Source organism: Stegostoma tigrinum, chromosome 28 (genome assembly GCF_030684315.1).
Source record: "Stegostoma tigrinum isolate sSteTig4 chromosome 28, sSteTig4.hap1, whole genome shotgun sequence".
NCBI lineage: Eukaryota > Metazoa > Chordata > Chondrichthyes > Orectolobiformes > Stegostomatidae > Stegostoma > Stegostoma tigrinum.
Window position 1 is genome coordinate 40,744,222 of NC_081381.1, and position 16,988 is coordinate 40,761,209.

At 40.6% G+C, this 16,988-nt stretch overlaps 1 protein-coding gene across 4 annotated transcripts in view; it reads left to right on the plus strand.

Annotated features, from left to right (window-relative positions):
* The window catches only part of ajap1 (adherens junctions associated protein 1), a 318,303-nt gene that overhangs the window by 231,012 nt on the left and 70,303 nt on the right, over nucleotides 1-16,988 (plus strand). For all 4 annotated transcript variants that reach the window (XR_009442731.1, XR_009442732.1, XM_059638015.1 and 1 more), the window contains exon 4: nucleotides 6,005-6,247. Coding sequence is in view for 2 of the 4 variants with exons in the window: in XM_059638015.1 (XP_059493998.1) it covers nucleotides 6,005-6,247 (243 nt within the window). In the remaining 2 variants the exon portion in view is untranslated. The remainder of the gene's footprint in view (nucleotides 1-6,004; nucleotides 6,248-16,988) is intronic.

Here is a 16,988-nt window from a genome sequence, read left to right on the forward strand (position 1 = left end):
GTACGAAGATAGGCCAACAAGAGGCGAGGTTAATGAACCAGGCCAGGTGTTAGATTTGGAGGTAGGTGTGCACTTCAGTGATAGTGACACAGTTCGATTCCATTTACTTTCACGATGGAAGGGGATAGGTATATATTGCAGGTTAAGAGTTATTACTGGGGGAAAGGCAATTCTGAGGCAATTAGGCAAGATTTAGGATGCATTGGATGGAGAAGGAAACTGCAGGGGTTAGGCACAATTGAAATGTGGAGCTTGTTCAAGGAACAGCTAATGCATGTCCTTGATAAATATGTACCTGTCAGGCAGGGAGGAAGAGTTCAAGCGAGGGAACCATGGTTTCCTAAAGAAGTTGAAGCTCTTGTCAAGAGGAAGAGGGAGGCTTATGTAAAGATGAGGAATGAAGGCTCAGTTAGGGCGCTTGAGAATTACAAGTGAGTCAGGAATGACCTAAAGAGAGAGCTAAGAAGAGCCAGAAGGGAACATGAGAAGTCTTTGGCAGGTAGGATCAAGGAAAACCCTAAAGCTTTCTATAGGTATGTCAGGAACAAAAGAATGACTACAGTAAGATTAGGACCGGTCAAAGACAGTAGTGGGAAGTTGTGCGTGGGGTCCGAAGAGATAGGACAGGTGCTAAATGAATATTTTTCATCAGCATTCACACAGGAATAAGACAACATTGTTGAGGAGAATACTGAGATACAGGCTATTAGACTATACTGGATTGAGGTTCATAAGGAGGAGGTGTTTGCAATTCTGGAAGCTGTGAAAATAGATAAGTCCCTGGGCTAGATGGGATGTATCCAAGGATTCTCTGGGAAGCTAGAGAGGAGATTGCAGAGCCTTTGACTTTGATCTTTATGTCGTTAGTGCCTTCAGGAATAGTGCCAGAAGACTGGAGGATGGAAAATGTTGTCCCCTTGTTCAAGAAGGGGAGGAGCAACAATCCTGGTAATTACAAATCAGTGAGCCTTATTTCAGTTGTGGATAAAGTGTTGGAAAGGATTATAAGAGATAGGATTTATAATCATCTAGAAAAGAATAACTTGATTAGAGATAGTCAGCACGGTTTTGTGAAGGGTAGGTCGTGCCTCACAAACCTTAATGAGTTCTTTGAGAAGGTGACCAAACAGATGTTGAGGGTGAAGTGGTTGATGTCGTGTATATGGATTTTAGTAAAGCGTTCGATAAGGTTCCCCATGGTAGGCTATTGCATAAAATACGGATTCATGGGATTGAGGGTGATTTAGCGGTTTGGATCAAAAATTGGCTAGTTAGAAGAAGGTAGAGGGTGGTCGTTGATGGGAAATGTTCAACCTGGAGTTCAGTTACTAGTGGTGTACCGCTAGGAACTGTTTTGGGATCACTGCTGTTTGTCATTTTTATAAATGACCTGGATGAGGGCATAGAAGGATGAGTTAGTAAATTTGCAGATGACACTAAGGTTGGTGGAGTTGTGGATAGTGCGGAAGAATGTTGCAGGTTACAAAGGGACATAGAAAAGCTGCAGAGATGGGCTGAGAGATGGCAAATGGAGTTTAATTCGGAAAAAGTGTGAAGTGATTCACTTTGGAAGGAATAACAGGAATTCAGAGTATTGGGCTCATGGTAAGATTCTTGGCAGTGTGGATAAGCAGAGAGATCTCGGTGTCCATGTACATAGATCCCTGAAAGTTGAGACCCACGTTGATAGGGTTGTTAGGAAGGTGTACGGTGTGTTAGGTTTTATTGGTAGAGGGATTGAGTTCTGGAGCCATGAGGTCATGTTGCAGCTGTACAAAACTCTGGTGCAGCTGCACTTGGAGTATTGCATACAGTTCTGGTTGCAATGTTATAGGAACGGTGTGGAAGTGTTGGAAAGTGTGCAGAGGAGATTTACTAGGATGTTGCCTGGTATGGAGGGAAGGTCTTATGAGGAAAGGCTGAGGGACTTGAGGCTGTTTTCGTTCTGGACAAAAAGCTTAAGAGGTGACCGAATAGAGACATGCAAGATGATCAGAGGATTAGATAGGGTGGACATTCAGAGCCATTTTCCTCGGATGGTGACGGTGAGCATGAGGGGGCATAGCTTTAAATTGAGGGGTGATCGATATAGGACAGATGCCAGAGGTAGGTTCTTTACTGAGAGAGTAGTCAGGGTGTAGAATGCCCTGCCTACAACAGTTGTAGACTCACCAAGTTTAAGGGCATTTAAATGGTCACTGGATAAACATATGGATGATAATGGAATAGTGTAGGTTAGATGGGCTTCAGTTTGGTCTCACAGGTTGGCGCAACGTCAAGGGCTGAAGGGCCTGTACTGTGCTGTAGTGTTCTATGTTCTATGTTCTAAGTCAGCTTAAGGTACTCTAAACAGGCATCCTGGCTTTGATACCTAACCTTACCACAGAAGCTAATTAACCCACACACACTGTACTTTTAAATGGTTTCTTGGGAAATTATTATGTTGCCGGCAGTGGTTTGACTAGAAGTAAATTACTTATTAAATCCTATGCCACCAAGCCAAGGAAAGCATGATAACAATTGAAGTAAAATACTTAGCCAGTGACCGTGATGAGAAAATCAGAGTTAACAATTCAGATCATTGATTTTTTTTTACAATTGGTAAAGGTGTAACGGGATTGAAGCAAACACTGAGGAGGGAAAAGTAGGAGGAAAGCAAAGAAAAAGAGCAAATGTTCATGTTGGGGCAAAGAACAGCAAAGATTAAATGACAAAAGGGATGGTAAGCTAAGATAGTAATGGCGTCAGTAATGTAGTAAGAGATTGGCCTTAGTAAGAGATCCCTAGTAAGAGATGTAAGTGTGAGTAAAAGAATTGTCAGCAATAACAAACGAACACAAAACAATGATAGTTGGCCACTTTGGGAATGTGAGGGATTTGAACAGGTTAGAACTTAATGTCAAGAAGTTAAGTAATCAAGGCATCTAATATCAATGCTCAGATGGTCAAAGGAACTTCCAGGGACCTATGAGCTTTCAAAAATGTGGCCAATACCGTCTAAAACCTATATGCAAGCCCTAAACCTGAGTCACTAGACAGAAAATAGAAACCTGGCTAAAATGAACAGCTCTAGTTGCAAATCCTATTGGGGAGTGTCATGCAGCGTCTGTGTTCTTTATCCCGTTTTTTGTTTCTGAATGTTGCATTGGATTCTGTTCTCCCAGCTGTAGGAAAGAAGCTGTGAAGCTTGAAAGGGTTCAGGAAAGACTTACAAGTTCGTTGCAAGGGTGTGATGTTTTGAGCTACAGCAAGAGGTTAAATAGGCTGAGGCTATTTTCCCTGGAGTGTCAGAGGATGAATGGTGACCCTGTAGGGGTTTGTAAAATGGTGAGGGGCATGGATAGGGTGAATGGCCAAGCTCTTTCTCCCAGGGTATGCGAGTCCAAAACTAGGGGACACAGGTCTAATATGAGAAAGGAAGGATTTAAAAGGGACCTTCGGGGCAACCTCCTCACATAGAGGATGGTGCATGCATGGGAAGAATAGCCAGAGGAAGAGGTGGAGGCTGATACAATAACATTTAAAAGACAACTGGATGGGTGTATGAATAGGAAGGGTTTGGAGGGATATGGACCAAATGCAGGCAAACGGGGCTACATTTATTTAGGATATCTTGCTGGCATGGGCAAATCAGACCAAAGGGTCTATTTCTTGCTACACATCTCCATGACTCTTATATACATTCTGCCTTTTTCTTCCTCCCCTAAACCCCACCATCCTGCTTTGTTTTTGTCTTTCCCTTGATTGAGATTTGTCTATCTCTGACTCCTGTCTATAGTTTTACCAGCAAACTTTCAACACTGCTGCAACTGCTGCATTATCCATTTCTTCAATAAGAGAAAACTAGAGGATAAAGGAGGGAGTTGTTAGGTTACCCAAACACAGTCCTTAATATGGATATGTTTGTGCCCAAATTTAGTTAATAAAAAATTCAGAAAAACTGCAGAGCCTCAAGTGAATCAGCATGAATTTTCCATGTGTAGGCTGCAGGCATCAATCAGACAGTGATTTCTAAGAGAGAGCTAGCCAGGGAGGGAGGACCTTTTTCATAACCATCGATACACAGCATTGCTATATTGAGGCATAAGGGTGGGAGTTTACAAGTAAACACATGGGGCTTTCACTAAATGCAAGAGAGTTAGAAGACATGTGAAAGGTAGGATAAAGAGGAACAGGAAAAGGGGCCAGACCTCCACCTGTAGTAGAATGTGTAGGCTAGTTATCCCTTTTCTATTCAGAAGCCTCTATAGACAGTTTTGTACAATCTAGCAGAAGTCATAATTACTTATTCATAGTCTCCATTTAAGAATCATAGAATCCCTACAATATGGAATCAGGCCATTCAGCTCATCGTGTTCGCAACAAACCTTTGAAGGACATCCTACACAGACTTAGTCCGTTACCCTATCCCTGTAACCCTGCATTTCCCATGGCTAATCCAACTAGCCTGCTCATCTACTGAACACTATGGACAATTTAGCATGGCCAATCCACATAACCTGCGTATCTTGGGAGGAAACTGGACACTCTGAGTAAACGCACACAGGCACTGGGAGAATGTGCAAACTCCACACAGACAGTTGCCTGATGCTGGAATAAAACCCCAGTCCCAGGTTCTGCATGGAATTTTTTTTCACTGCAAGGAACTTTCATAATTTGTTTGTTTTGGCTCCGGTACCAGCCTGTGACTTCTCCTCACATCTTCACAGCAGTGCCAAAGTTCAAGTTCACAGAGAGACTTAAGTGGAGACTTAGCCTGTTGTCTGGTTCTAGTCAGCTTAGCCTTGAATAAAATTCTGTCCTGTTCTGTTCTGTTTTTATTACTTCCATACTGTGACATGGAATTATAAGCAGTTTTGTAGCATTTGAAAAATTGTTAGAAAGTTCTGTCATAACTTACTAATCTAATTTTACATCTGTCTTGAATTTGAGGCTTCTTGATTCTATCACTTGCCTTTTGATACCTAACCTCTTCATCATATTGAAAAGAAATGACACTGTTCGAGTTTGTTACTTTGGAAAGATCTGTGAAGCTTCACCTCAAAGTCTAAAGCCCGGATTGTTTTAACATTCCTCATGACCCAAGTTTCTCAATCAAGATTGCTAACTATCTAGGGTTAACAATTTGTTACTAGTGCATTGTAGCAAGCAACTAACCAGGATGAAAGAAATATCAAAACAAAGAAAATGTTTCCTAGCCTTTTGTTCATTAAGGATATCAGACAATGGAAAAAAGTACGATTGACTGTCAGCAGAGATAATTGAGTAACAAATTCACTTTGTCAGTTTGTAGGAAGGTAGTGCAGCACAGCGATGATAATACTGGGCAACTAATAAGCAGAATCTCAGGGATGGAGAGCTTTAAACACCCCCCGCCCCCAACCATGTCCCCAGTCAGGTTTGAAGAATTGTCTTCGTTGCTCACCTCCACATCTTATGATCATCTGTGACTAGGTGATCTGCCAGATGGAGTTTTGCATCTTAAACAGCAGAACGACCTATTTAGGGATTTTTGTTTTGGCTCACCTCACTGCTAGCGTAATCCTGTAGCCCATTTGGAACTGAGGGTACTCATTGTGCGGGATTCTAAACTGGAAACCTCAAATGAAACCAAACGGACTGCATAGTTCTTAGTGGTTAGCACTGCTGCCTTACAGCAAAAATCCGGGTTCGATTCTACCCTCAGGTGCCTGTCTGTGTGGAGTTTGCACATTCTTCTGGAGTATGTGTGGGTTTCCTCTGGGTGCTCAGGTTTACTGTCACAGTCCAACGATGAACAGTTTAGGTGGGTTGGCCATGTTAAATTACCCGTGGTGTTCAGACATATGTAGATTAGGTCAATTAATCATGGGAACTGCAGGATTAGAGAGAATAAAGTTAATGGGGTTGGTTCTGGAGTGCTCTTTAAAGAATTGGTGCGGATCTGATGGTCTGCTTCCACTCTACAGGGATTCTGTGAAGTTCTATGAATCTGTTGAGATGAACATGTCTCTTTGTTTTGCAGCTGTGCGGAAAATGGGAACGGACATCGGAATAGTCACCAACGGAAGATCAACCAACAAGAGGAGAGTTGCCAAAATCTCACTGATTTCACCGCTGCACGAGTGCCGAGCAACCTGGATATATTCACTGCATACAACGAGACCCTTCAGTGCTCCCACGAGTGTGTGCGTGCATCAATGCCAGTCTATGCTGACCAAGGCCTACACCCAACCACTGTTTATAAAACCACCTTCAATGGAAACCGGTAAGACTGTCAAATTAACATTAAATGAAAACAATTTAATGACACTACAGGGCACAGCTCTCACCTCAGGGGAGCAAGAAAAATACCAGGTAGGCATTGAGTGGTTTAAGTAGCATATTTATAGTGGAGTCAGGATTAGGGAGGTTGGTATTGGGTCAATATTAACGTACTTTACATTTTTCACTCACATTGCCAAAGTATCAGAAGATAATTCTATGCTTTGAGACAGATAGAGTTGGTAATAGGAACCACCTTACTTCCCTCCCCTAAAAGTGCAGTGAAAGTAATAGGGCTCTCTATATGAGGATTAAGCCAAGCCACACTAATTGAATGTTATACAGAGATCAAAAACATCAAGACAATTATGGCATGAAATTCTTTAGCACAACAGGAAAACAACATAAACTACAAACTCTATCAATATCCATAGGAGAATAAGCTGTATTGTCCATTAGATAAGATTACTGCCAAGAAATAGGCAAAACCAATCATTAAATCCTTGTGATATTGATATAACTGTCACTGCTTGGACAAACGTCAACCTCTACATTTCTTTGTCTTCCAGGGAGCTGCCCTGTGGTAACTTACTTTTAAATTATTTGCATAGCCAACTGGCAATTGCATAATCATGTTTGGCCATTTGGGTCTTTTCCCACAGTGACATTAGCCCTGCCCCATACAGCTTTATATGAATGATTTAAAAGGGTAGCTGGACACCTCTAGACAGAGTGTGAGAAGTGTAGGGACATCTGGTTTCCTATCATTATAAGAGGCCAACATACAATAAATGCCTCCTATGTTAAGTTGGGCAGCACAGTGGCTCAGCAGTTAGTACTGCTACATCACAGCACTGGAGAGCTGAGTTTGATTCCACCGTCAGTCTGTGTGGAGTTTGCATGTTCTCTCTGTCGCTGTATGGATTTTCTCCGAGTGCTCTGGTTTCCTCATGTGGAGAGTAGGTGGATTGGTCATATTAAATTCCCCGTTGCAGGCCAGGTGAATTAGTAATGGGGAATGCAAGGTTACAGGGATAGAGTAGAAGAGTGGGTCTGAGCAGGATGCTCTTTGGAGGATCAGTGTGGACTTGATGCACCAAATGGCCTGCTTCCACCCTGTAGGGATTCAATGAAATGCAATGGAGCTAATTGGTCTTTTAACAAACACGTCCAGTTGTATCAGGAAATACACTGCTGAACTTTTGAACTTTTCTTGAGATCTCAAGTCCATCTAGAGTTCCTTGGCAGATAGTGGTTCCCTTCCCTTATTAACTTACCTTGTTGCTTTCTTGCCCATCAATCTTTTCCTCTCCCCTGCACTCCTGAAGGCATTGACTTCTTGCTTGGGCAACTGTCACATGGTCATCCTTTACCACTTGGTACCTTACCAAGGTGTATGCTATTCCTTGTAGTGGGTGCAGACAGGCTAGTTGATGTATGTTTTTATTGGACAATTACATAGTATAGTGTTAAATGCAAAGCACCAAAACTGTTCATTTGCCTCTCAGGTGATCAGTGTTTATGCACCTGAAGAATCTATTATAGTTCATCTCGTCCTGTCACTATGTTGTTCTATTCTGTTCTTCTTCATGCACTTACCTAGATTCCACTGACATGCATTTATGCTATTCAATCCCATCCTCATACTCTCATTACTCTGAGTGAAGAAACTCCTGGATTATTTAATTATCTTACAAGTACAATCTTATATTTATGACCCCTAGCTTTGTATTCCCTGACAAATGGAAACACCTCTATGGTTATGATATAGAACTCCTTCATCATTTTAAAGATTTGACCAGGAGAAGGGAACATAATCAATTTCTCACAATACATATATTAATGCAGCGTTCCTTCTGATCACCCTGACTCAGTCAGCACCTAGAACTATTTTCCTGGTCTAGATGATCCTGTGACTCATTTGATGTACAATTCGAGCTACTGGGGAGACCCTTAACTCCAAGTGTTGAATATTACTTGTTTTCTGGAGTTGAGTTGGGAAATGGAAACCCATGAAGTGGTGAGGGAATGTGAGGACTAGACTGCCCACTAGTGGTGAGAAAGGTAGAAGAGAACTCTCCTTTCAAAAGCATTCTTGAGTCACTGAATTGTTTAATTCATAGTCTTTTCTTGTCTTCTCTAGCATATTACCAATGCCGGGGACAGCGGGGGGAAAGTAACAGGCTTCCGAATGTTACCTAATGATGTGGGTTAATTTGATTTTTTATTTGCTTTGATTTATTATTGCTACATGTACCTAAGTACAGTGACAAGTTTTGTTTGCATGCAGCACAGGCAGATCATACCATACAAAGTGCATGAGAGTAATTGAATGGAGTGAGGAATACAATGTTACAGTTGCAGAGAAGGTGCACAACAAACAAAATCGATGATAAATTAATAGCTTCATGTGGGGCAATTATAGAATATTTCAACTTTATTCTGAAACCAATCACAAGAATTGTTCTTTTAGCTAAAGGATAGATACTAGTATTGATTTAATCCATGTACCTGACAGCATGGACAGAGTAACAAAAGGACACATCTGCTGCTGTATTGAGACCACAGGCTGTTTGCTTTGATATACTGACTAGTGCGTAGGTATTGCTTTCAATCGCTATTCCAAGTATTTGGGTGCATGAGAAGATGGGTTTTATGAGGCTTTCCAAACATTGTGAAGTATTGTTGAATGTTGTCACAAATTAAAGATAGGATAATTGATCTCTAAAAGTGGTATTGAGATGCATAATCCTATATAATAAGGCTGTGTGCCAAGAATGCCAACTTCAAAGGTTTACCCTTGCACATCAGTAAAATTATTGGATTAGTCCTCATTTTGTTGGTCTGACTGATGCCCAAGAAATAATGTAGAATTAGGATGAATTAGAGATGGATGCATTACATTGGATTGGTTTTGAACTGATAGCATTATGAGAAAAGGACTGTACACATTTATAGGATTCAAACATTTATTCTTTCATCTTTTATTTTGTACAACATACAGCTAATCGCATTTCAACTACGTAAGCTGATATTCTTTATCTCAATTTCTGGAGAAATTACTAACATTTGTTCTAGATGAGTTGATTAGCCACGGTAGGAATCATTGGTGATAAAGTCAACAGCACTCTAACCTCTCAATTATGCAAGTTATCTGCAATTAACAATAATGAAGTTTAATTAAAAAAACTGAATTGTTTGCTGTCTGATTTATTCAAAGCATTTACTGTCCAACTCTAATCTTGAAACTTCAGCTTGAAACCACAGCACTCCGCTGGCTTTCAGATGGAATCACAGCCATTTCTGAATATAGTGCAGTAAAGTTGAAGACTCCATCTCCCAGGCTATTCCAGGAGCTTTACTCTAGGCCTCAGTATTCATGGGTAAGGGAGGGAGAGATAATCAGATTTCCTGTTTCTGCTCTTGACCTTATCTAGCACATTCTTCTGCAAATTTATGGTTTGTTAAGGCAGACAGGTAAGCCTCGCTGAGTAGTCACCAGTGCAGTTGTACCCTGACAAAAATTAGCACCTAAGGAAAGAAGGGGAGAAAATGGGAGGAAGCTGTATCACTAGAAGAGATGTGCTGGTTAAGATGCTTTGCTGGAATAACTACAGCAGTATTCCTTTTACAGTCTTGGCTCTGATCTCATTTTGCCTCACTTCATTCTTTCGTCATAGTCGTGACTGAGCTTGGCAGTTTTCTAGAATAGTGGAGTTGACCTAAACAATGCAAGAGATATCAAACAATAGAACTAGATCAAGGTCTTACAACCAGCTTCAAATAAGTGATTTTTTTTTCAGTAATCGGTAAGCAATGTGTTAATCAGATCAGATTAAACAAGCAAAAAGAAACAAAACATACTCAATTATGAAATGTATTTGTGCATAGTTTTGGCTTAAATGTTGTGGTACATGACATTGCACAATGCTCTTCTATCTATCTTCAAATATTGGAGTCAATAATCAAATATATTTTGTTTTTGCATGTGCTTTTCCTTTCAATATGCTGACTCAGGTTTTGCTGAAACTGCAAAATACATGGTGCATATTGTGCCCCAGGTCCATGTTTGCATCCTGTTAAGCAAAGGTTGTCTGTCTGATTTCTCAAGTTTTTATTTTTTAATTGAAACCTGAAAGTTAGACGCGGGCATATCAGTTATAGTAGGAGAAATAAGGCTGTGTCCTTTGCCGAGGTGGTGGTGATTTTAATTGTTTGGAAATAGACAACATGGGGGTAATGCTTTCTTATCACCTCCACCCATTTTTCTCCTGTTTGAAAGCCATGGCGAGCAATTTTGAGTGTCAAACCAACGTTTTTCCCAATCCTGGGGATTTACAACCCTGTGGGGTAGGATACCTAATACTGCTCTGCTCTCACTATAGTGGACAAATTTAGGCAAATGTCTGCAAAGAATCATAAATGTGCGTCGACATCCTCAGTAACAAAATTTTAAACATGTGCTGAAGGGGAACAAAAAGATTGCATGACCAATTTAAATGTCATTTCCAACAACACCTCAATCAATTCAAATTGTTCGGGGCTAGAAATGAACAATATCAGTGGAGAAATAGTTAAGGCTTTGTCGTTTTCTTGTTTCTTTACTGCAGGCATTAATCTGTTTATTTTCACTAGCTTGACAACTTGGTTGAAATAATTTAACAAAAAGCAATGAGCTCTTTCCATTCCTTTGCTGACATCATTATCAAGAATTACTGGGGGTGTATATTTTTGGTCATCAATCCATTGATACCACAGCTAGATTGGTTCAAAGTTTCTGCGAGAATGCTACCTTGTGCTTTTCTAAACTAACTATGATTCAATATGCCTTTATTGGTCACTATCTTTAGTATAGAAGTTGGGAGGTCATGCTGAAGCTGTACAGGATAATAGTTAGGCCACTTTTGGAATACTACATGCAGTTCTGGTGTCTCTGCTATAGGAAGGATTTTGTGAAACGTGAAAGTGTTCAGAAACCATTCACAAGGATGTTGCCAGGCTCGGAGAGCGTGAGCTAGAGGGAGAGGCTGAATATGCTAGTGCTATTTTCCCTGGACTGTCGGAGTCTGAGAGTGACCTTATACAGGCTTATAAGATCCTGAGGGGCATTGATAGGGTGAATAGCCAAGATATTTTCCCTGGGTAGGGGAGTCCAAAACTGGACGACATAAGTTTAGGGTAAAAGGGAAAGATATAAAAGGGACTTAAGGACAATATTTTCAAACAGTGGATGCCGCATGTATGGAATGAGCTGCCAGAGGAAATGGTGGAGGCAGGTAAAATTACAACATTTAAAAGGCACCTGGCAAGAAAATGAATAGGAAAGGTTTAAGGGGGATATGACGCAAATGGGATTAGATTAATTTAGGATACCTAGACGGCCAGGGCAAGTTGGACTGAAGGGTCTGTTTCTGTGCTACACAACTGCATGATTTTATCTTCCAATTTCAGATTTCCCTGCTCATATTTAACAACAAGCTGCCCTTCTGAGCAATGGATATACTATGTCATTCTACATGGCATTGCCCAGTAACAATTTAAAACTATATAACAAAGTGTCAGGAAATCAATTGTATTGGATTTGTTAAAAACATAAATGGATTCTTTGCTGAAACGTAGAGATGCTTACATTATTGTTTTGCATGGTTGATTGATTGTACAATTACTTAACCTACTGTTCATTGACTAATATGTTAATTAGTGATTGCAATATTGGAATATATGGGACAGTCTTCATGAAAAACATACTGCTACATTTTTATTTTGTGCCATATATTCTGGAAAGAAACCAGTTCTGTTTTCTGCTCTCTCAGTTAGATATAAGATACGTTCCATGACAAAAGGTTGGGCAACTATACCTGGTGTCCTGACCAATGTGTATCCTTCAACCAATATCACAAAAAAGCATTTTCTAGCCATTATAACAGTGCAGTTTGTGGGAACTCGCTGTGTGAAGCTTGGCTGCAGTTTTCCAGCATTATAACAGCAACTACACTTCAAAAGTATCTCACTGGTTGTAATCAGTGTCAATACAATGTGGGGATGGAGGGGCACAGCAGGTCAGACACCATCAGATGAGCAGGAAAGTCAATGTTTGGGGTTTACATCCTTCATCAGGGCTGGGAATATGCTAGGTTGTAAAATGTGCTATTTAAAGTAATTTTCTTTTTTCAAATCTGTCACATTGTTTTAGTTAAACGTTGCCGCACACCTAATGTTTCCCTGAAAGTTGAACTATGGGATTGTCACCTTTGAAGATTCAAGGTTATTGATGTCATATTTGGTTACGTTAAGACCACGGATCAGTGCACAAGTAGCATGAAATAGTGCTTATCAAAGTGATTGGACGTCCTTTGTGTGTGTGTGTGTGTGTGTGTGTGTGTGTGTGTGTGTGTGTGTATGCGTGTGTGTGTTTGTGTGTGTGAGTGTGTTTGTGTGTGTGTGTGTGCGTGTGTGTGTGTGTGTGTGTAGTCAGAGGTTGAAAACTACAAGGTATTCTGAGATTGCAGACAATGTAGATACATACCGCTGATGTGTTCTGGTGGGGAGAAAAACAGCCACAGAGCAATTTGACAAAGCTGTTTATTCAGGTTGGCTGCGACCATGCTGTTATTTCAGTAGAACCTTATCAGGAACAATTGCTTTGAAAAATAACTGAGGAAAAATGTAGATCCTGAGTAAATAGTTTCACACTGACCTCTGTTAGCTCTTCATGATGGTTCAACCCAGAATTGACGTCTAGATATTTGTTTTCTTAAAATCAAGAATACTGCAGCACAGAGTCCAATTGAAACCATGCTGGTTATATAAAAAAAAGCCCATTTAATCCTAGTCACTTGGCCTTGCACCATGGCTCTGCAATTCTTTCTCCTTCTTTGAGGTTATCCAATTCCCTTTACAAGGCTCCCAGGTAGTGTAGTTAGATCCTAAACATGTGTTGGATAATTTTAAAAAAAGCTTTCCTTTTTTGGCCTCTGGTCGATTGGCCAATCTCCTTAAATCGGCACTTGCTGGTTATTGACCTTTTAAGCTGCTGAGAACTGCTTCCCTTTATTTAGTTCACCTTCACCCTTCATCATTTCAAACACCTCTGTAAAATTTCATCTAGGCCTTCTCCCCTGTAGGGAAAATAACCCCAGCTTCTCCAGACTGCCTTTATAAATGCACTTCCTTAAACTGGATCCAGACTGGTAAATCCCCTCTGTATCCTCTCAAAAGCCTTGCATCCTTTATTATAAAATTGAACACAATCTTCTAGCCAGGACCACTTCTGTATTTTGTCAAATTTAGTGCAATGTTCTGGCTTTTGCACTCTTATTTCTTCGTACGTGAAGCCGGGGATTCCATTTAATTTATGAGCTGCTTTGTTAATGGGTCCTGCCACTTTCAAAGACCTTACCAGATATCTCTGTTCTTGCACCTTATGTAACTTGTGTTCTTGCTGCCTTTCTGATCTGAATTTCTTCTGTCATGAGTCTGCAAATCTGCCAGTGTGTTGGAACAGGTGGCACGGTTAATACCGCTGCCTCACAGTGCTAGGGACCCAGGTTCGATTTCAGCCTCGCTTGACTGTCTGTGGATTTTGTACCTTCTTTTCTTGCCTGCATGGGTTTCCTCTCACAGTCCAAAGATGTGCAGTTTAGATGGGATGGTTATGCTAAATTGCCTGTAGTGCCAAGGTATGTGCAGATTAGTTGAATTAACCATGGAAAATGCAGAGATACAGGGATTGGGCAGTGGGGTGTGTAAGGGTGAGATGCTTTTCAGAGGGTCAGTATGAACTCAATGGCCCGAATGGCCTGCTTCCACACTCTAGGAATTTGATGATTCTATGTTCTCTTGAATTCTATCACCATCCTCCTCAGATTTTCCTACATTCCCAAGTCTCATGACGCCTACAAATTTTGACATTGTACAATATACCTCAAGTTCTAAACATTAATGTATATCATTAATTGAAGACCCCCATTCTGAACCCTGTGAAACATCAACATATTCTTCTGTCAGTACATAGCTAATCGCTCCAGCCTTTTTATTTACTTGGAGTTATTCTAAGCACAAAAAATGATGCTTATTGCTGGAGGTCAGCCTGTCAGTCCAAGGAGAAATTCAGGGTATTCACCTCAGGCATGTCACTCCATGTTTTTTTTTAATGGCAATAAAGTACCACATCAAAAGAAAACTAAAACAAATCAGCTGTGTTTCACATGTCCTGCATTGATTTGAAGTCCAATATCCTAAATTTGGTTCGCTGTGCATAGCATGTTGAACAATCCTCTATTAATGTCTCAATGTCTGCATCGCTACTTTTCATTAGTTCCTAGTAGACAGTTGAAGAATCAGATTTAGGATATAACCCTGGAGCCAACCCAGAGGAGTGTCAGACATCAAACTAATCGGTTTTACTTCCAAATGCCATCTTTAGCATGTCAGAAAATCTGATAGGAAAGAAGATAGAGTTTGTATTAAATGAGAAAAAAAAGGAAAAGAAGAGAGTTTTCAAATATTTAAACTGTTTCTCCCATCAGTTTAGAAGGCTATGGAAACAGGATGGAGTGTGGGACCAAGTTGGGTAGGTCCTTTGGGAGGCATTATGTTTGGTTCAGCCTAGCTGACTGGATGGATGGTTTGCCAAGTAGTGTGATGCCAACAGAATGGGCACAATCCCCACCACTGGCTGAAATTACCATGAAGGACTTTCTTCCTCAACATGTCCCCCTTACTTGAGGTATGGTGACTCTCAGGTAAAATCACCACCAGAGATCTTTCTCTAATGAGAGAGCAGCCCTATGGCCTGGAAAGACGATGGTGACTTGACTTGACAGGCATGATGGGTTAAATAGCCTCCCTCTGTGCTGTAAATTCCATGATTTGTAAGCTTTTCTTTCGCTGGGCTTCGATTCATAATTTCGAGCCAGCTAATGCTGAGGCCTGTAACTACTGCACAGTCACTAATAACGTTGCATTAATTCTGTCTGCCTGAGATGAGATGTTCTTGTCTAACCTATCATGGGCCAACACCAATATCAGGTTTGGTTTGGTGTCGTGCCAAATTTAGCAAGTGAAGTAATTCTGCACAGAAATTAGAACGGTAAACTCTGTCAAAGTTACGATTACCAAAGAAAAAATAAACAAGTGTCATGGACCAGACCAGACCCCCTCAGAATATGTTGTGAAGGTAGCCTAGACCTTAACTTTTCTTATTTTAAAAAGTAAATGGGAGGTGCTGTGTTTCAGTTGCAATCCAATTGGCCAAAATACTTGATGTTAAGCAAAACATAATTTATTTGAACACTATAGTTAACATACAACAAATGTAAGAAGGAACGGAAAATCTTAATTCTATTGCAAAACTTAACTGAATAATAGATGCAGCAACTGTTACTAATTAACTGTTCCAATATAGCAACATCCCAAAAACACAGCTTTGGCAAAAGGCAAATTCAGAACACAGATTGTCTCAATGCAACTCCACTAGCAGGCATAGAGCCTCCAGCTTGTGGTAGTAGTTGAGAAAGAGGGGAAAAATAAATTCCACCTCTTCAAGACCTCAATAGCAACTGTCAAAAGCTAACTAAAAATGCTGGCTCTGAGAGGTTGATTCCACCCACTCAGGCTGCTTCTATTGTTCCAACTTTAGAAAAAATACCCAAGGCTTCACAAGTTGTTTATCTTCTCATTGACTGCTCATCACCTGCCAACCCTAACTACCCCCTCCCCCACCAATATATTTCTGAAAGAAACCCAGACAAATCACATGGCATGATCACAAAAGGTGCTTGCTTAAACATTGATTTAATACGGGCTCTAGATAATTTGTGTTTATCTTGCTTTACTGGCTTTGGAGAGAAATAGCTTTGGTGATGCCTGAAGAAACAAAGATTATAGAGAATGGTTCCTTTGTAGCTTCATTAGTGAATCACCCTTATTATTTATGCCTTGAAAGCTCAGTATAATCGCTGTTCTTCAATTATACGGGTTTACAAGAGCGCTGTCTTAATATTCACTGCTATGGGCTTTGATTTTGTGTGAATATGTAAATGGATAAAAGTGACTTAATCCTTTTTTGCATCTCTGCCCAGTTGACTTCAATGTGACGTAGGCTGTCAACTGACTACCACGTTACATAGTGGCACAAGGAAATACACTGTATTTCAGTTCGATCTAACCCAAGCACAAGAGTTGCTAATGGTCCCTGTGTTCAACAAAACTTTCAACCAGCCAGTCTGAGTGGAACCAATCTGAACTGGAACTCAAAAAGAAAGGGTGAATTTGTTTGGGGATAACTGTTGTCACCTCATTACCCTAATTTGAGTGTCCCTCCTGCTATTGCTGTTCTCTACTTTTGCTATACACTTGCTGTGCATAAGACAAGGCAAGAAGTTGGGGACAGGTCCGCAGCCAATCTTATGCTCTCTTCCCCCACCCCAACCCATTCAGTTCCTAAAAAGGAGTATTTTTGTCTCTTAACCTGGTGGTGCATATAGTAGTGAGCTCCACGAATAAGAATAAAAGCAAAAGAACTGTGGATGCCATAAATCAGATACAAAAACATAAATTGCTGGAAAATCTCAGCTGGTCTGGCACCATGTATGGAGAGAAGTCAGAGTTAATGTTTTGAATCATGTGACCCTTCCCAGTTCTTCCTCATTTGGCCCGAAACGTTAACTCTGATTTGTCTCCACAGATGCTGCCCAGACCTGCTGAGTTTTTCTAGCAATTTCTGTATTTGCAGCAGATTATAA